Here is a 20,370-nt window from a genome sequence, read left to right on the forward strand (position 1 = left end):
TTTCCAAAGGCCTCCTTTTCAGGGTTTCTATAATGTCGTAGTGGTGTGGATGCTAGGTGTAAACATAGCAGGAGTAATGCCTGATAAAATGAAAACATATTAGCGTGGCTGTAGCCTCAGTTTCTCAGATCCAGTCAGTGAGCAGGTTTTGGTTTTGGTCTCTGTGCAGGCATGACGGTACCAAACCTGCCAACCTAACGACAACAAGACCTCAAGAAGCTCCACACAGTCACACTGTCACTGCACCTGACTGTTGTTCAGTTCCAGCACGAAACTCCGCCTAGTACCAAGTACTGCAACTTTCACATTTCCATTCATGTATGATTCATTAAATGTGAAACAATGTGTAAATTAGTGAACTTTAGAGATGCAGCAATATTTTTCAATTCCAATTCCATACTTAAAGGGAAAATATAGCATTTTTAAACCTCATTCTCATATTTGTGGCCGTTCTGACTCTGCTGTTGCATTTTGACTTTGCATTTTAAACACAACACCAGCTAACTGCACAGGGATCTACCGCCTCTGATTTTGCAAAGACCAACATTTCAGACATTTCTTCTCATTTTGACAAACATATATAAGATTCAAGGGTGCAACGAAGCTAACTCGGGATCTTCCTCTGTTGTATATGAGCCATGCTTCCACTCACAGTGTGACCGTCACATCCTGGCCGGTCAATTGACTCATACAGTGTGAGCATAAAGGTATAACACAACATACAAGGTTAAAAAGAAAGATTACTGCAAACAAACTGAGTGTCTGTATGCATGTAATATTTCCTTTATTCCACACACACACACACACACAAACACACACACACAGACACCAAATGACTTTTGGCTGTATTTCTGCTTTTAGTCTTTGTCGTCCAGTCTTGATAAACACATTCTGTGTCTGCCCTGCTGCTTTCTGTTCCCAGGCCTTAGCTCTTAGCTGTGAATACAGAGGAAGAATAAGGAGTCTAATTTGAGCAGACATGCATTCCTTCAGTATAGTTTTCATCCTACAGAGAGGAGCCATGGCTGCACACAAACAAGGGCCGTGTGAGTGCTGATGACACTTCGACCTGAGAGATGAATGCACTCCTTTTCTCTCCTTTTCCACGCACGGACACACACGTGCACATTTCTGCCGTCCCTTTCACTCTCTACACACACTCTCACACCTCGGTGTTCAGCGTGCTCTACAGTGTGTCCTGAACGCAGAAATGATCAGCCTTCACACCAGATAGAATAATAAGCCTGAGCCAGGCTTGCCATGAGATTGCGCTGGTATGTAATCACAAAGAGAGAGGGCTATACTGACATGTTAGATAGAGCCTGTGTGTATATTTGTGTCCATACATGCACATACTGAGACGGTGAAAGAGAGGTATTGAGCAGAAGGGTTTAGGTTAAACAAACAGTGCTCATAACCTGCCAAGTGGCTGCTATCGCCACAGCACGGCTCGGTTTATTTACTTAAACTTAGAGACGAGGATGACGCCATTGCCAGGGAGCCACATATGGTGTGTGCAGTGGGAGAAGAGACAACATGAGGAGAGGGCAGCTGGGGTGTTTCATTACAGAGAAAACCCAGAGGAAGAGAGATGCAGCACAGATAAAACCCCTCTGTCAGTGTCCGCAGAAGAGCTACACCACCCACAGAATCCAATAATGATACTAATATGTGCTGCAGGACAGACTCATAGGGACACAGTTCATTCTCATTGACCATCAGGTTTAAGCAACAATGGTCCCTAAACTTCCAATGTCATTGTACACAGGAGGGTGATTCCATTTTCTGCTTCTCCTCTATTGCACTTTAATTCAGAGGGAAATGTTCTACTTTTTACTGCCTGTTACTCTGACAAGCTAGCCAGCAGCATGTAAAGTCATTACAATTAGCCTCACCTTCTGCAACTTTAAAGGGATGTACATACCAACATTTCTAACCAAATAATAAAAAGTCAAGGCTCACTTACAAGTTTTGTCATAATGTTTTCTTGTATCCAGTTGAAGGCTGACTGAATGCTGGTTAGGTGTGCTTCCATTACAGAGGCAGTCACTGTGGGTTTGAAGACTCTCTAGTTAACACATTACTGTACAAATACTAACAAATACTAACATCTGCATTTTGGAACTGCAGACTACTCGCTATGCATGATGGGAAATGTTTCATCACTTGGATGAGACTTTGCATTCTTCTGCACGGCACAGGTGTAGGCAGGAAACAAAGAAACATGGAGGAGAGTGAACATGACGCAGAATCGGGTAATTCTGAAAAAGAGAGGGACTCTGACCAGCCGAGCCCACGAAGGGCTGAAAACACCTCCAACCTCTGTTACCACCGACACAACAATCAGAATGTGAAACAGAACAGAGAGTCTTTTGACCTTTTTACATTTTATACATTAATATTTGATGTTTTATTAGATACTTAAGTGATTTACACAATGATTCTAAGTAAAAAGAGAATAATAAATTTGAGTAAGTACCTTTTATCTGTCAAGTACATAATTCAAAACAGTAGGCCTTTCCATGTGGTCCTTTTATATGAGATATTAATTCATGAAAATAAAGAGAAAATGTGCTATTTCATGATATACAGCCTATTCTCCTGATATAAAGTCCCCTATACTGGATATGAGGTTTTGTTCATATCACACAGCCCAACGACCAATGGCACCATTTGAAATTACACATTTCAAAAAGTAATCAGAAAGTAACTTATCACAGTTGTGCATTTCTTTTTGGTGCAAGCAATCAGTAAAATGATTGAGTTCCTTTTAATGAAGTAACTTGTAACTGTAACTAGTTACAATTTTTCAGTAACTAGCACATTACTGCTTACAGTTAATAGCGTCCTAAAAAGAGAATTGAATTCAATAACAGTCAGAAATAAGCTAGGAGGGCACAGTGCTCTGGTACTAACATTACATACACATATATAGAGTAATATTTCATCAAATTGTATTCAGCTATTTCCAAATGCATTTTCAAAATGTTCCAAAGTTGTAGTCGAATGTTCCCTCAACAGACGCTCCTTTCAGATCATCAAGACCTGCTTCCTTATTCCGTCCTTCCAAATGAACAACATCCCTTTAGAGAAGATCAAAGTCCAATAAGATGAACGTCTGCCTGTCTGATCACTGTTTACTCCGGTGAAATTGGTAATCACTCTTTTACCGAGTTTGACTTTCTTTGGCCCGCTGAGGCTGTCTCCAGGCCATTTTAATTCCCTCAATTTTAAATTTACCTTTGATTGTTTTCAACTGAAGGAGAGTGATTGTGACAGAGGAGACAGATGCAAGAAGCCAGGGAAACATGGAAATGGAGATTGAGGAGAGGAAATAGAGAAAGGGGAGAGATAGAGAAGACAATGGAGGAAAGCAGTGGAGGAGGAAGAAGGCAAAGGGAAAGCAGGAAAACAAGAGTGTGGAAGGAAATTGTTTCATGTATATGATCAGTGAATAACCTATATGTAATTCTAATCAAAGAAAACAGATTTCTTATGATAAGACAGAGAGATAGAGACGTAATATTAATGAATTCGGAAAATGTGTGATTCTAATGTTTCTCACCAGTGGAGGAGTTTGTAATTCACAGTTCACCCGTTCTGCAGAGTCCGATTGTTCTCCAACTCCATCCTCTCTCCTCCATGGACCCGCCATCAAACAGCCCGGCTCCCCAGCTGGTCAGTCCCTGGAGCCAATAGCACTGGCAGGAACACGGGAGATAACTGTCAGCGAATCACAGATCTTGTCTATGAGACACAAGAAGAATCACTTGGGTTTACTTCCATTGGCCAACATGAAAGTCACTCCCAAGTCAGTTCCCATTACAGGCAGCTGCAGACCAGGTGTGAGCCCCTCCACATCCAGGTTAGATTAGAGAAGTCTGTTGTCAGATGACTCATTTAGGCTAGTTAGGAGATAATTTTGTGATGTTTGCTGTCATCAGTTGCCAATTCAATACAGGTGTGCTCAATTCTTCACTTTGACTGGAGAAGACATCTGTGGTTGAAACCTATTAGTGAGCATAATTTGGTCTCTACTTTTCTGTTCCTCTTCATCGGGCTGCTTCAATGAGCACAGCTATTACATTCCCACCGCTTGCACATTGTTAGCTGGAAAGAAGGAGCAGTGGTGGCTTTTTACTAAACTTATTAGCATTAACACAAAGGACACTACTCTCTGGCAGCTCAGTGCAAACACGGCTCTATGACTTCAGACCAGCGTTCACACCGGAGGCCTGCTGCTGCAGTGAGTGCTGTTAATTTGTCCATATCGCCGCTAGCACTATAGAAAGCCACCCTCCTGCGGTAACTTCAGCCATTATGATGCTTTGAACGTGGAGGCTGACTGCAGTAGGATCACAGTAGATCTGGAAGCAGCTGACCACCTTAACAGAATGTGCATGAATGCATACAAATTCATAGAAGTAGCGCAGTTAAAGTATGCAAAGGTAAGCGGTGGATGAACCCCATGGCCTCTCCTCTACTGTTGCCCTCAGGTCAAACTGTCAACTCTTGCCTCAAGAAACAGAGTCTTATAACTGCAGTGGCAAAGAACAGTAAGTGTGGAGCTAATCATCCCAAGAGGAATACTTATTTTGATTCTGAAGCTTCACGAATGATTTTTTTCTCAGCAGTGGATTGAATGACAGTGTATGTGGAAAGAGTTCTTTATTGTGCAAACTTACAGAGAATAATCACCAACTGTGCTCAGCTCTACAGAGCCTTTCAGCCTCTTTTAGGTATTTGTTTTGGTTTTGAGCTCACAAACTCCATTCTTGTCAGCTTTGTCTCCAGCAGCAGGCAGCTGCTTGCAGTGGAAAAGGTCTGAAAACCGCTGAACACAACCTGCTCAGCACCAAACAGCAGACAGACACGATTAGAGGCTTACAGCAGCTAAAGCTAAAACTGAAAGGAGACAAAACACAACTCAAAGTGAATGCTAATGCTTACCTAAAATTTTCACTGCAGAAACTTACAGTGATAATATGTCGATGTTGATGTGGATGATGTGAAGTTGCGCTGCCCCCAAGTGTCCACAAAAAGCAATTATTGCAGCTTTAATGACAACATATCTTTTTGTGGTGTGTGGATGCAGTAAAGACTGATGCAGTAAAGACTGTAGCTTTGAGTGAATGCTAGACGAGGTTTGCTAGTATGCCTTTTGTAACAAAACACATTTAGCTCAAGTAAATCTGTGGTTAACACAGAGGAGCCACCACAGTGTTTTGTTCCGTGAAATCAATGCTCACATCTGGTTTCTGCATGGAAATATTTCCATATAGCCACCCACCAGTGCTACAGTGAACAGAATGAATTCCTGCAACACAATCATTGCAGGTGGTTCTCAGCTCAGTGAGGAAAGCTGTGCTGGACCTGCCGGTTCAGGCCTGCAGCTTCTAAAACTGGCACTGATTCTGACTGATTCTGGCTTCTGATGCTGAGGACCGGCTTTCAAAAATGTTGGAGGACAAGGTGCTGCATATGTCAAAAGAGGGAAGTTCCTCTTAGCTTTAACTGTTCACCAAGTTTCTTTGTGTGTTTTGGGAGATCTGGTCATCACAGTAGATAGAGAAGTACTGTGTAACCTCACTGGTTCTTTCCTCTTTTCTTAAACATTGTACTTCTTTTCATTATCTAAACTTCTCTACTCCACCTGCGTGTTGTAGATGTTGTAAATGTAGCGTTGCACTTCTTTAAATTGTCAAAGATGACAAATGAGTATAATGTGCAAAACGTTGAACTGATCCTATAAAACGACCCAGCTCACACCTCAAAACTACTGGCAGGTGAAATGCAGGCAGTATGTGGTGGAGGCTGGTTGGTTTGTGTCAGATAGTAAATATGGTGGGCTTTCATCAGTTAAAGGGACAGTACAGGTTAAAAGATGACATTTTTTTCTTAATAATGCTTTTGATTTACTCTGAAACATCATAAATCACTGCAGTTGTCCCTTTGGGTTTGCAATTATCCCTGTAAAGGTCCAGTGTGTAAGATTTAGGTGGATTTATTGGCAGAACATGGTAGAAACAGAATATAATATTTGTGATCATGTTTGAGCTCTTTATAGCTACAGATCCACTAGATCCAAAAGACAAACCAGAGGAGCGCACTTCATGTTTTTAGCAGCCACTGTAGCAGAGGCTGAGGTGAGAGGCATTCAGCTGGTTGGAACCTGCAACTTCAGCACTAGATGCCACTAAATCCTCCACACTGGAGCTATAAAATGGAAAAATGTGTTATGTTGAACTAAATGCGTCCTTTTTGATTCTTTCTCTAATAGTGTTGCGAGTGTTGGGTACTTTTCATTGGGCGGTAAAATTAAACAGAAGATTGTTGCTATATGTGATGTTTTTTCTTTTTATGAAACAACAGGTTCCTTCGGGATATATAATCTTCTCTATAATAAAAGTATGTGGTATCTTAAAACACATTACAGTTTGATAAAACAGAGGAGAAATAGTCCATTACTGAATCAAGAGACAAATGGAGGATGAGAAAAATAAACATCCTGCAACATCTGGATGAAGCATTAATAACAGCACAGACACTGAGCGATGTATAAAATTACAATATTTATTTACAAATAGATATTTTGCAGAGTGATTCCAAAGTTTCTGTAAAAGATTGTCATACTAAAACACGGTTCTGTAGTCTCTAACTTGAATTGTACAAGTGTGACACAGTGAGCATAAAATACATGCACATATCTGTACACTCTGTTCCTGTCACCAAAATAGATCTGGTTACAAAATATAGTGCTCAATATAAACATCTGTGGAGTTCTGTTTTGCCAGCTGACTCACTATTCATTTCTCACGAGCTCTGAAAATGCACATTTAAAATTACTTTTCGCTTGGTGTTGTATATTAAAATAACGGAGCGCTAAAGCTCAGCAAAAATAGATTCTGCAGTCTCTGTTGATGCTGCTCTCTGCATATCATTACAGATGTGCACTTTCTGCATCTTCAACAGCAAATACTGATGTGTCATTGTTGGCTGAAGACACTGGGGAAAAAGTGTTTCTTTCTACAGCAGTACAGGCAAAACCAGTGTTTCAGCCCATTGTGTCTGACCTTCAGCCCATGACAGGAAAGCACGAGATCAGGCAAAAGCAAAAGCATTCTGTGTGACAGTCTGTTCGCAAATAATATCTGGAGAGTTTCTGAACTGTGTGTGGTGGAAAAATGCACGATCACACACCACAGTTGGTGAGAATAAAGGGAGAAAGGTAGCCATGTGTCTCTTTTTACAGAAAAGATATGGGATCAGTTGATTGCTTCAGCAAAGGGCTCAATGGAGAGAAGAAAAAGCCTTTTTTATCGCAGGAAAAGAGCAAGAATTTGAAACTGCTGGCACCAGCAGCTAATGTGAAACATTATACAGACTATTCATTCAGACGATCCAGTCTACAAGGTCGATCAATCTTAAATGTCAGTCAATTGTCAGTATTTCTTAGAAGGATTAGGAAAGAAATGTATCTCTTAATTCTGCAGAAAGGGGTCGTTTCCTTTTAGAAAATAACAATAACAGCACATATATTAGTTTGACGGCCTGTGGTTTGGCGTGGGGCCCCCTTAGAAGACAGATGAGGTTGTGAGAGATTCCTAAAACTGATCTTTAACGATGTTTCGACCAATTAGACCCCCTTTCCTTAGTGATTGTGGTGCCTTGGTGCCCCCAAGTGTCAGCATCAAAAAGACAGTGTGGCAGGCAGTAAAGCACACTGCCACAACCACAGAAATCAGCTTCATTTAAACCATCCGTGAGAAAGAAAAGCTGAAAGCAACAAATGGGCCTCTAGGTTCCCAGCCCTCACTGCTGTAGCAGCACGGGCTGAGTATATGTTGGCAGAAAGACCAGCAGTGGTCTGTGCAAAGCCAACTATAACAGACTAAAAAAGTGGAGCTTCGTGGAAATAATGATCTGGGTTATACTTCGAATGATGATGAATGATGAATTTTCAAACTAATATTTACCTCCAGCTGCTGATATAAATCTGAGGACAAACACTTACTGTGGCAGAGGAGGAAATGCGTGCCTCATTTCATTAAGTGGCTTATTGAAATGAGGCACTGGTATGAAAATAACAAACCTAAATATAAGATCTGTTATTGATCTTGCCTAATATATTTCATGAGGGCAGCATGAGACGTGCTGTATCATTCGACAGGACTGTATGAAATATTAGAGCAGTGTTCACTTGGGAAACGCTGGAGCATTTGCTTGCTTCTATATCATTTCAGGCCCTGTCTGATATTCCCATTATATCCCTGCAGGGCCTTAGAACATATCCGGTAAGTTGAATGACTTAACAGTGATCTTAATGTATTCTAATTTCCAATGTGACCTTTATATTTTACAGCACGTCCGTGAAATTAGCATTGTATTTACGTAAACTGAGCACACACGCCACCCCAGTGTTATCATCAGTTTACCACCATGAAACAATGTTCACTGAAATTTGCTCATTTTTCCAAACAAAAATACATGTATCATGGTGACTACAACTAGATTAGAAAATCTGGCATATCATCATTTCTACAGTATATAGTCAAATTTAACTTGAACCCCAACTGACCCTATATTTTGAAAACTAAATATAGACTATACCATACCCAGATTTACATGCCTTCCTGACTCTAACTTGGGTCCTGGGAATTAATATAAAAACAGAGTGATGAACAAACACCAAAGAACAAAAGCTCTCCTGTGAAACCCCTAACTGGACATGCAGCTGATCCACTGTGCCTCAGCATGTGAACAGAATTTAGTCTTGGACTATTGTACAGCTGTTTGTAAAGCCTGGTTGTGGTATAAGACAAAAAAAGCTTCTATATCTAGAGTAGAGCAATGAAACAAGGATGATTTACAGCCAGCAAGAGGAGAAGCTCTGAAAGAACGAGGTGGGAGGCAGAAGGAACCACAACTTTTCAACATCAGTGAGAGTCTCACCACAGGGGCCCTCCTCTCTGCATCTATCTCCTCTATTGTGGCTTAATTGTGTAGAAGCTAAAGGAAAAATAAGTTAGAGTGAATTGGTTTTCCAGAGACTGATGACAGATGTCAGAGAGGCTAATAAGGATGGAGGTCCTCAGTGAGTCTTGTCTACAGCAGCTCTGCCTCTGATGAAGTGCTCTGACGCCCTCTGCTGGCAGCTTCAGGTTAGTAAGGTGCAGTTCCCATCACAATTCAATCTGCCAAGGCCAGCAAAATGAATCTACATACAGGGCCCTGTTTCATCCACAGAGTCTACTGCTTTACTCGCTCACTCACATAAACTGGATCCAAAAACTTCCCACATATAGGATTTATTGCTGAAGACCCAAGCAGTCCACTTCTTCACAGTATGAGTATAGCTTAGTGTTTTTGCCATTTTGAGCTCTTCCTGTCACTCTCAAAAGCACCTCAAATAACACCAACTGTAAGCTATAATTAACTTCAACATGTGGAGTGTGAGGTTAACTAGTCAGTCAGTCCGATGAAGACACTGTCATCTCGTTCTGCAGTTCAGTTGCTTCACAGCAAAGACACTGGCTGGCTGTGCCGATCACTGTAGAAGCAAAATCAAAAGACATTTTTCAAACAAAAAGCACCTGATACCCCCTTGCAGAACGAGAATATTACAAGACTGCACAGATGTCTAGTGCAAACAACTATTAACTGTCTAAACTGAAGTGTTGGTCATAAACAAAAGTGACATTGTTCTTTTCTACAACCTGAGTCGCATTTTGGTAGTTTTGAACATCATTTCTAGCTGCTTCAGATGATATTAATGAGTCTGGTGAGGCACCAGAGGAGTTGTCAGGTTTATCACAGTTTAACTTTAATATCTGAACCACTTATCTTGAAGTAAAGCTGAAAATGAACACAATCAACCCAGCTGTCCTCCATAATGGCCCAGCATACTGCATCCTGTTTTCAGCCTTGATTTAAAGTTAGTGCAAGAAACATTTCATTGCTCTACTGCTTCCACTGCAAGATGTTTTTATGTCGATATGAGGGTGAACAAACAAAAAAGATGATCCCAGATAAGGTACTGATTGTAAAACTATTCCAGTTTTGGGCTGTTGCTGTTTATTTGATTGGGTCTTGTTCTCCAGTGGGGGTCAGTCTCCAGTCTGACGTATTGCAGGCCGTATTGCCTTATCAGTAAAACTAGACAACTGTTCTCTATGTTAACAGGGGCCCTGTGAAGGCCTAACAAATGCATTTACTTCTTCATAAAACATGTAAAAAGCCTTATTTTTTAAATGTGTATTGTTTATATCCATGTTTGCGAGCTAGCAGTCTTCTCTGGCTTTGTTGGTGTATTGCTACATTTCTTGGCACCTTTCTGCCATCAACTATCAAACAGCAAAATATCTTGAAATTGACTGGTGCAAGTGGCTGTGACGTTCACTGAAGGCAGCAACAACTCTGTGCCCACAGTTTCCTTCTGCATTTTTTCACTTAGGACTTGTTTTTGTTTAAAAGCCGTCGTAGTGTCTGGGACTCATCACTGCAAGGTCAAGAGGAATCTAGGTTGCACTGTGCCGAGGGTTCTTGCATCACATCACAAACTTTTGTCTACGATTGGCAAACTGTGTTTCCCCTACAGTGTATCAGACTCCCATTTAACTCTGCAGCCACCTGTATAAGTGAGTAAAATGAAGGCCAAAACTATTAAAACAAAACCCAGGTGCATAATAAATTAGTCTCGTCTTAAATAGGTCATGTGCTGGTATGTTTCTCACAAAGCATTATCTTGTCATTTTTAATACTAACTCTGTGTACAGCTGTGAACACAAGGACTTCTCCTGGCTCTGTATTGGGAATATACAAGTAGCAGCAAGCAGTGTAGTGGCTGGAGCTTTCTTGCCTTTATGACACGACACCTGAGTGTTGGAGTCCTGCACTCCCCTCAATTAAAGGCAACATAGAACCCGAAGCAAAGGAGTGGAAGCACGAGCGTCATCACACCTTTTAAATCTACAGATATGAGCGAGGCAGTCTGATACATCATAGAACCAAATGTCAACAGTGACTGGTTGACAGACCATGAGCTCCTGTGGGCAAGATGCTCTGAGTGAATATACTGTATTGGAATAGAGAAACTATTAACAACTGGCGCATGAAAACAAAGCTCAGATGCCATTTTAGAACATCAAGATAAAGATCCCCGAAAATCAGCTACAGATTAACAAGAAATAACAAATCTCCAGCTTTAAGACCACAACATACTCGATGTAAGGACACAGATGCTTCAGGATACTAAAACTCAAAATCAGGAGTCGATGCATTACAAAATATGTCCCAAAAAAATCCTAAAGCTTTGGCTTGTAATACGCAATACGGATGTGGACAGAGCGCCTTTGTTTGTTGTATCTGGCTGAAGAAGAGAAGGTCAAAAGAAAAAAAAAAAGAGGTAAAAAAATGTACAATCCAGTGTGTGTGTGTCAAGAAGACACACTGAGGTTGCCTCCACGTTAGAAACGGTGGTGTGACCGGACTGGTGGCTCTTCCCAGTACGTCCCACCAGCTTGTCATTTGTGTTTGTGCACTTACATCGAGTATGTTTCAGGCATTATAAACCGTGACACAACCCCCACCCAGCTTTCCCCATCACCGACCATCACCGACAAAGCTACCAGCACTGAAACATGCAGAGATATATAAATAACCATTAACACATCATAGCAAACACTGACTGACTCCAGCACAGGGTTTCTCTGGTGGTGTCTCCAGCTGAGACAAGGCCATCACATTAAGAACAGCTATGGGTGATGCAGATTGCATTCCTGCGACCATTCTGCCCAGTGGCGTGTTTTTCCTACATCAGAGTATCGTTCCTGTACTCCAGTGCAACTACAGTAGCATTATATGCAATTGAGCGATCCCAGACAGAAGAGGCAAAGATGCCAACATCTCTATGAGCCTCTGTAGACCAGAATGCAGTGCAGCCACAAGACAGGTTGAGTTTGAAGTAAGGGCTGTGACTCTCACTGTCTTCACTGGAAAAACTGTTTCTCCAACACCCCACTCTGCTGACGATTTCCGTGTCTCACTCAGAAGACGCTCAAAGGCGTTAAAGGATAATTCTGCTTTATTACAGGGTTGAGTTCTGTATAAGCACAACTGGAGGCAGATCTCTTAGATTCAACTGAACCCAAGCTGCCAAATTTCAAATCTTCAGATCTGCAGCTATTTATTTATTAACTCATTCATTACTGACCGTTAGCTCGCCAGGCTAATGTGACAAATTACATTTGAACACAACCAAACCTGAATCCATGACCCAAGCTGTGTGCAACAAAAGGGCCGAACCCAACCTGAAACTCCAGTACCCGACGTCCAGACCTGTCAGGTAGGAGAACTGCAACTTGGGTCTCATTTCCCTTGTTAATGCCATCATTTCTGTTGGTTAAGAGGGGTGCGAAACAGTCAAAATATCAGGATGAGAACGAACCAACATCTTAAGCAGATTATCTAAACCACTTTACTTTGAAATTGAAAAGTGAGTCATGTTCCCAACAGACAGTTTGGGTAATAATTTCACAGTTCCCCTTTTCTCTCTCTTCTAAATCAGCTGAGCAATCTGGGGGTTCATTTAAAACCTGTCTGACTGGACGCTTTGTTTCCAGATATCTGCAACAGCTTGGTCATACTGATAGAAAAGATTGCCCAAATTCCGTACATAAGCCCAAATATGTAATAAACAAGAATTATCCTTTAAAAAGATGAGGCAGGCTGAGTGGAAAATGAGTACACCAAAAAGGTACATTGTGTTCTTCATCACAAACTGATGAGATCTATCAGCTTAAGAGCATCAGTGTAACAACTAGACTAAAACCAAGAATCAGGGCGTCAGCGTGGGCCACCAGGCACAGAAGCTGTCCTGGAACCAACCACAGCATCTGCTGATTAACTGAAATATGTCGTGTAAATGCACTGACATATCAAGCGTCCACAGACCATAGGAAATGGCTGGAGATTTCCCCACCTCTCCATGGCAACTTAGCCAACTCAGCTCTGTGGCCCCAAACTGGACCTGACCTGATCGCTAACTTGGCAAAAAAACACTGTCAACTGCTTCATCTGTGGAAAGTTACACGACGATAGCAGAGAAGTGTGTGAGCAGGGATCAGGAGAGGCAGAGGGAGCTGGGGGAGGAGGTGAGGGTGCAGACTGGTGTGGGGATGCCGTAGTAGGAGGGGTCAGTGAAGGGGAAGAGAAAGAGGAGGAAGAGGAGGACCCCCAGCAGGTACGAGGAGAGGACGGTAATGCGGTGGGGGTGCTCCAACGCCGTGCTGATGGCGGGGAAACCCATGTAGTTACAGAAGGAGTGGCAGAGCACCGGACCCATCAGGTGGCCTGCAACAAAGAGGAAGCATTAACGCTGGACTTGGTGCCATGTGACGTGGCTCATAACTAAGAGCAGCCTGTTCCAAATCCTCTCGTCCATAAACGACCATTTGAACATCAAAATGATCCTGAACACAACTTTCAGATGGAATATTGAGGAGCTTTGATAGACAGCCTAGCTGCATTTTACTTATTCTTTCATTTTCCAAGTGATTTCAGTGACTGGAAAATTTAACTGTTTGGACAACAGAGCATTTCTTACTACTGACATTTGCATTTATTTAGCTGTTCTTACTGACCATAAGCTTAAATCTGAGCGCCATCATTTTACATTAAGATATGTGGCCGTATTATAATATTAACATCTTTCAAAAGAAATGAAAATTGTACTTAAACATGAACCCAAAATTCATTTCAAACTGTTACTTCAAATGTTGATTGACGCTGGAGGCTTGAATGAATGAATGTTTCATGTCCCAAAATAGTCTCGCCTTACCGCCTACAAGATTTTCTTGCCTTATAAGAAGAATTTTTTTGGTAATCCATTGGTTTAGTTGAGACAACAATCAAATTTAAGGATTGGTGTTTGTTTCCAAATGTTATTAGCAGGCCAGGAGAATATAAAAAAGAAAATACAGGCTGCTGTTAATCAGTGCAAGATGGAAATAAAAGCTCCTCACCTGTTCTGATGAAGATGAAGGCAGTGTAGGCCCCAAACACTGCTGTGTAGGAGAACTGGAACACTGTTGTAGACCAGAGAAACATGGTTGATCATGAGCTTCTTCCTACTACTGTATCTCCAGCTCAGTCACAATGAATGCGATGTACTCTGAACACATGACCCATCGTTAAACACAACAACGCTCACCTGCAGAGAGGAAGATCCCTGACAGCGTGCCCTGTCTGAACCTCAGCAGCTCGATCACATGGTGGAAGTGAGCTGGAAGAGACGCAATGTTTGAGTTGATCAATCCATCACAGTTAAAATTAGCAAGACGTTGCATTAATGGATCTTTTACCAATTGGGGGCAGCAGAACAGTTTGCAAACAACACTGTCAAAATGTACTGTATTCAATCTGCTACAGTTGTCATCCCACTGCAGCTGTGCTCGTGTCCACTTGAAAAATGTAAATTCAACAATTACTCTCTTTTAGCTCTGTTTTTGGTATCCAGTTCTTTAGCTGCTAAATAATAATAATAATAACCATAATACTAACAATAACAATAATAATAATAATAATAATAAAGTACATAAATAATATACACATACACATACAGGAAATGCAGCTCAAAGTTCTTTACAATGAGAAGTGTTTCACATAAAAGACATACAATTAAAATAAAACAGGGATAAAAATGAATGTGGAATAAGATGGAGAATAAAACCCACTTGAAAATAATAGTAAAAATTAACTGAATACTATTACCCACTGAATAGTAGAAATAAAATGAAGTTAAAGATGACATAGAATGCATAAAATCAAGTAAAATACTACAAATACCTAGCCCATTAAGGCCTTTGTATACAAGGAGGATGGCTAATTCTAAATGTTATAGAAACAGAGACATCCTATTCTGGATTCATAAAAGCATATAACATGAATCTGACAGAACTCACCCACTCCAAAGAAGAGGGGGCAGGTGAAGATTGCAGTGGACGGACCCGCACAGGGCACCAACATGGGCAGCATGCAGGCCCTGAACACCAGCTCTTCTGTTAATGGTGCTACCACCTGATTCCTCAACCAGCGCATGTCGCTGAAACACAACATCCAGAACCACGGGTCTGCAGGAACACAAGAGTCAGAGGAGGACGTCATCTCATGTGTTGTAGAGGAAGCACTGAAACCAAGTACTTTCCTGCAGCAAATGCTTGACTGAGAAATGACAAATTCAACTCAAACTGGAACCAAAGCTAAAATCTGTCAAAAGCATCAAATTCTACAAAGATGAAATGTTATAAGAAACAAAACAAGGAAAAAAAGAAGGACAAAATCCAGCATGTCTCACCAAAGGCCACCCGAATCCCATCCATGAAGCTCCAGGGACAGTCCATTGCCAACTGCATGAGGGGGCCCAGAAACAGGACCTGCAGCACAGGACCACACACACAAGACAGGGGTCCATTACTGTATGTGATCCTTTTTAGCCACAAAGGCTAATCTGACATTCATAAAATATTCAGTTTTGTCACCCAAAATCAAGGCAGCTGACCACACCACACCATTTCTGATCTTTATGGTACACCCAGGTACAGCCATGGTCAAAACTCTGCTCTGTTAAAGCATTGGAACTATTTCTGCATCCACAGCAGGGCATGTCTGAACAGTTAAACAGCAGTCAGTGATTTCAGTCAATGACATCCACACACATCCATCTACTGCGTATCAAAGAGCAGTGATGTGAATGCATTTGGATGCAGAGCTCCACTGAGATCTGGATTTTTAGAATAAACATGAGTATTTGCTACATTTTGCTGGCATGATGTAGACTGCTGCACAGATCCACTGCTGTCTAATCTCCATAATCCATAATATCCAGATTCCATTCAACATCCAGTTTAAACTGAACCTGTGGAGTGTCACTTGTGTTTGTTTACTACTGTTTGTAACAGCATGACGGCACAGCAGCCTTTACTGTAGATAGAAGTGCGCGAATCATCACTGAGTGAGCCTACACGTTAGCAGAGGATTGCATAATCAAGTGAATCAGCATCAAATCTGTCTGAGGATGCATTTATAACTACATGTGATCTTACCTATCTACCTAATGAAGTCATCAATTCCCTCGTTTTCTATGCACCTGACAAATATACACAGTTCACTGACAAGTCGATGCACTTTATTTTGGAGCCTAAAGCTGTTATTCATTTTAATAGTAAAGTGTGCAAAGTGTATAGTGTATACACAAGTATTTTTGCTTATTTAAGCAAAATATTGTAGTATTCTAGTATTGTAGCACAAAACCTGTGATGTGTGTCTCTCTTGTGGGATTAGTTACAATAATCATAACAATAATCAGGGCTTTCTGAAGAACACAATTGTTTTCAGAACACCGGCATGAGGCATCACCTCTACAGTATCTTGCTTCAACTCTCCTGTGTCTCAGTTCGAAAACCTCTGCCATCTAATAAGAAGACCTCTCTGCAGCTAAGATTGGTGACACATGGTGGTTAAATTCCACTTGTAACTTGAGAAATGGCCAACTTCAATCCAGTCAATGGACGATCATCATAGAAGATGTTTCTTACCATGGTAAGCAGCAGAGGAAGGATGATGGCAGGAATGAGGCCATCAAATCGCATCCCCATGAGAGCCAGTAGCGATGGGCCAGTCTGACACACAAGCACACACAAATCAGTCAAAAGCCAGACTGTCTAATAATACAACAGCTAATGTGTCAGACAGCAACATGGCAGCACATGTGCGGCCAAATGAATACGTTTAATCCTTAGGTGTTCGAACAGAATGGTGAGACAGAGCGGTCAGACTCACCCTGACACCTGTGAATTCTCTCCATGCCCACACAAAGACAGGCGACAGGCCGGACACAATCAGTACGCTGGTGAAGCGTCTCTTTATCACAGTGGGGTGATCCCTGAGGAGAGAGTGCAGTGGAGACAATAATCATAAAATCATGGACAGCACAGAGGCCGAAGGTGCCACAGCCAACTGAGCAGCAACAACTTAAAGCAGTCAGATACTTCACTGACATGCTTTCAGTCATGTTTTTTTCCCACCACATATCTCCTCATAGACCAGCAGATTGTTGTTCTTACACCTTGACTTGTATGGATTTGAAATAAAGACAGACTAAAAGACTAATGCTAAAAATAAATGGTAGTTACCAGGCAAAGTCGGCAGCAGCCCCAATACCCCAAAAGTCCCAGATTCACTGCATGTCAATTTGCTGTTGGTAATTTGATCAATTGCAAATTGGATAACGCTTAGGACTAAATAATTTGCCAGCTGAATTCCTGAACTCTGTCATTTGATTCTCATTACACAAAAAAAGCTCGACTGATACATTATAAATGTAATTAATATTAATTGTTTGTGTTTCCCAGAGTATCTTAGTCAGCGCACAGCAGCTCAGCAACATGCAAACATGAACATTTGTTTACAAGCGAGCACACGAGTCGGCCTTTTTCACAGATATTTTGACATGTCATTGCAAGAAAAGCACAGGTGATACTAATAACATTAACGGTGGCTCTATTCAAGTGTCCCAGTAAGCCACGACAGTCACACACTGAGTCAGCATAAACAATACCAGGACCCTGAAACTGAAGCAGCTGAATGGAATTCAGACGTCATTTGTTTTATTATTTACATGTCTGCTTTTCACACTGTCACATGTCAAACAGTGTTAAGAGAAAAGGGCCTATTCAACTTATACGGTAAGTAGTTTCAAATAATAAATGAGAAAATAAATCTACACCAAAATTAACATGAGGCAAAGAAATGATTAAGAAACTCCAGACATGTAAAATAAAGCAATACATGGATATTTATTGAGGAATTTTATGACCAAATCAATATGAACTGAGGCAGAGCTGGTATTATTAGCTACTCTTGGGGCCCTATCTTGTGGATGTGGTCAAAGTCTACTTACACCATGGTTTCCTGCTGTCTCTTAGTGGAGGTGCATTGCTTTTTCAGTCAGAAAACAGTATAAAAAAAAAAAGGAAAATAAAGAGCACCTCTTTTAAAGTCAGAAAAGGCTCTTACTTTTTCATTAAATTTAATATTAGGCCTTTTAAGCTTTAGGGAAAATGAGCAGTGGCACAACATCACATCATCAGTCACCATCAGGTACTGATGTGTGTGAACAGAGGCTGGTTAGCATCATTTCAGTTTTTATTGTGCTCATATTGTGCATATGAAGTTGCATTTCATCAAATTACCTGTGTCAGATTAGTATTATTCCAATATAAAAGCACTAGTTGGTTTGTGGGATGAACAATGAAGCTACCATAATCTGCGCTCTATGAGCAATTACATACACAATGCTGACAGGTGTTTGAGGGTTTGAGTAGGGGCCCCACAACAAACTTGGCTTTGGGGCCCCCCAGCAGGTTAATCCGGCCATGGCTGGCCATTCCAGGCCACATAGCGGCGCTACTTGTGTCACTGTCAAATAAGTTACAGTATGAGGAGCACCTGCACAGAGAACATGTGCACCAATTACTGTTTCTGTATCATACAGAATGTTTGGGATTTTCAAGTAAGACCCCATTGAGTGTCGAGCCCCATAGCATCACTTATGGATAGGTACAAAAATGTCCGAACACAGCACAACAGAATCATGTAGCAAAGAGCAACACCATATTGTTGTCACAGAGGTTATATATGGCACTGTTATCGTTGGCTCACCTCGGCAGGTCACTCCTCCACACATATAAACTCCCAACATAAGAACAAGCCAGCATCAGACAGGACAGCACTGACACCCAGCATAAACCATCTGGAGGTACGAAGGCGCCATTACTGTGTTTCATCTCTTCTGTCAGAATGTTTGGTGATAAATCCTCCTCCTCTGCCATAACGACTGCCGGCTGAGACTTAACCAAACAATTCCTCGGCACCGGGGCGGTTGCTGGACCATCTACCAAGGTACAACATCCACCAACGTGAGGCGTGAAATTGTCAATAATCTTTCAAAGCGTCAGCTAACGTTGCTAGCTGGAGGGCTAGCTTCTGCGGCGCTGTATATCGACGTCATTATATGTTGCTTTTTTTCATTCTTCTTCTTCTGCTTCTTCTTCGTCTTCTTCTTCCTCCTTTTCGAAGTTTAACGCCAGCTAGTATTCCTAAAATCCCATTACCGCCATCTTGTGGAGGCAATTATGTCCTTCATTGTTCGTGTCCTTTGTCAGGTTTGTTCGATGAGCTTTGTTCAAACAGCCATTGTCTGGTTTGCCTGCTCCCTCCACTGCTCTCCTCAGATGAAACCAAATCAGTTTGACAGTCCTGACTAAGAGGGGCCATCTCCAGGCAACTCAAGGCAAGACAGGTTAATCCACTTCTGTCACTATATGTCGACACTATGACCTGTAGATGGATAGATAGATAGATAGATAGATAGATAGATAGATAGATAGATAGATAGATAGATAGATAGATAGATGGAAAGGGTGGAAACACAAGGGCATGCAAAAGAACAGCTTTCAAGTAATGAACAACTTTCAAGTGAGGAGGCAAAAATACAATACAAAATAACAATATAAGAAAAAATAGTGAGATAAAAATATAGAACTAAGCTATACAGGATAAACATCTGGCAGTTAAATATGAGCACAGTAGTGCAGTTGTGCAAAATGACAGTGTGACTGTGCCATTATTGATTCACTTTTATTTCAACTGATAAAAGACACAAAATCATCCACCAAATCCACAGTGGGTTTAATGTCTTAAATAATAAGAACTGTCTATTCATTATGAATAAATGTGTGTGTATGTATATCTATGTGTGTGTGTGTTAATTTCTGACATGTGACAGCATTAAAAGCACAGGTGTAAATAATAAAATGAATGAAGGCTGAATTCCATTTAGCTGCTTCAGTTTCCGGGTCCTGGTGTGATGTTCATGCTGGCTCACTGTCATGACTTACTGCGGCACTTGTATAAAACTAAGCCATTTTACTTTTAGTTGCTTCAGTAAAATAATTTATGTTTCTAATTTATGTCTGGTATTGTCTTTCAAATGATTCTAATGGATAGGCTCCATTTCTGTTTGTAGAAAACTGATACTTTCACCAGATGGCGCCAAAGTAATGAATGTTCAAATCCTATAGGCCTACATGAAGTAGCATGTGTTATGATGGCTATGGTCACTTTTAAAGAGAATTAATTAAGACCATTAATTTATCATTTCATGCATTGAGCAAGCAAACAAACCAAAAACCTTCAGACCTTAACTCTAGTTAGTAGATTATAGAAACACCTGATGGTTTGACTAATACCTGGAACAACCATAACTACCCCACAAGATTCTTAAGCAACGGAAATGCTCTTCAGTACTCCGGT

The 20,370-nt window shown here is 41.2% G+C and overlaps 1 protein-coding gene across 1 annotated transcript; it reads right to left on the reverse strand.

Annotated features, from left to right (window-relative positions):
• Nucleotides 1-6,559: 6,559 nt before the first annotated feature.
• Nucleotides 6,560-19,020, reverse strand: rce1a (Ras converting CAAX endopeptidase 1a). The gene is made up of 8 exons (XM_041965506.1): nt 18,718-19,020; nt 16,837-16,939; nt 16,593-16,676; nt 15,353-15,431; nt 14,961-15,128; nt 14,210-14,281; nt 14,022-14,084; nt 6,560-13,350 (listed from the first exon to the last, which is right to left on the reverse strand). Exons 1-8 carry the CDS (start codon nt 18,885-18,887, stop codon nt 13,121-13,123), a joined length of 969 nt encoding a protein of 322 aa, XP_041821440.1. The 5' UTR covers nt 18,888-19,020; the 3' UTR covers nt 6,560-13,120.
• Nucleotides 19,021-20,370: the final 1,350 nt, after the last annotated feature.

The sequence above is a fragment of the Chelmon rostratus genome, chromosome 23 (assembly GCF_017976325.1).
Source record: "Chelmon rostratus isolate fCheRos1 chromosome 23, fCheRos1.pri, whole genome shotgun sequence".
NCBI lineage: Eukaryota > Metazoa > Chordata > Actinopteri > Chaetodontiformes > Chaetodontidae > Chelmon > Chelmon rostratus.

Bases quoted from the DNA above. Each gene is read 5' to 3' on its own strand.
- rce1a (XM_041965506.1), bottom strand. From the start codon at position 18,887: ATGGCAGAGGAGGAGGATTTATCACCAAACATTCTGACAGAAGAGATG. The intron at 14,282-14,960 runs GTGAGTTCTGTC...CGTCTCTTCCAG, and splicing joins CCCCCTCTTCTTTGGAGTGG to CTCACTTCCACCATGTGATC. The intron at 13,351-14,021 runs GTGAGGAGCTTT...TCTTTGTTGCAG, and splicing joins CTTCATCTTCATCAGAACAG to GCCACCTGATGGGTCCGGTG.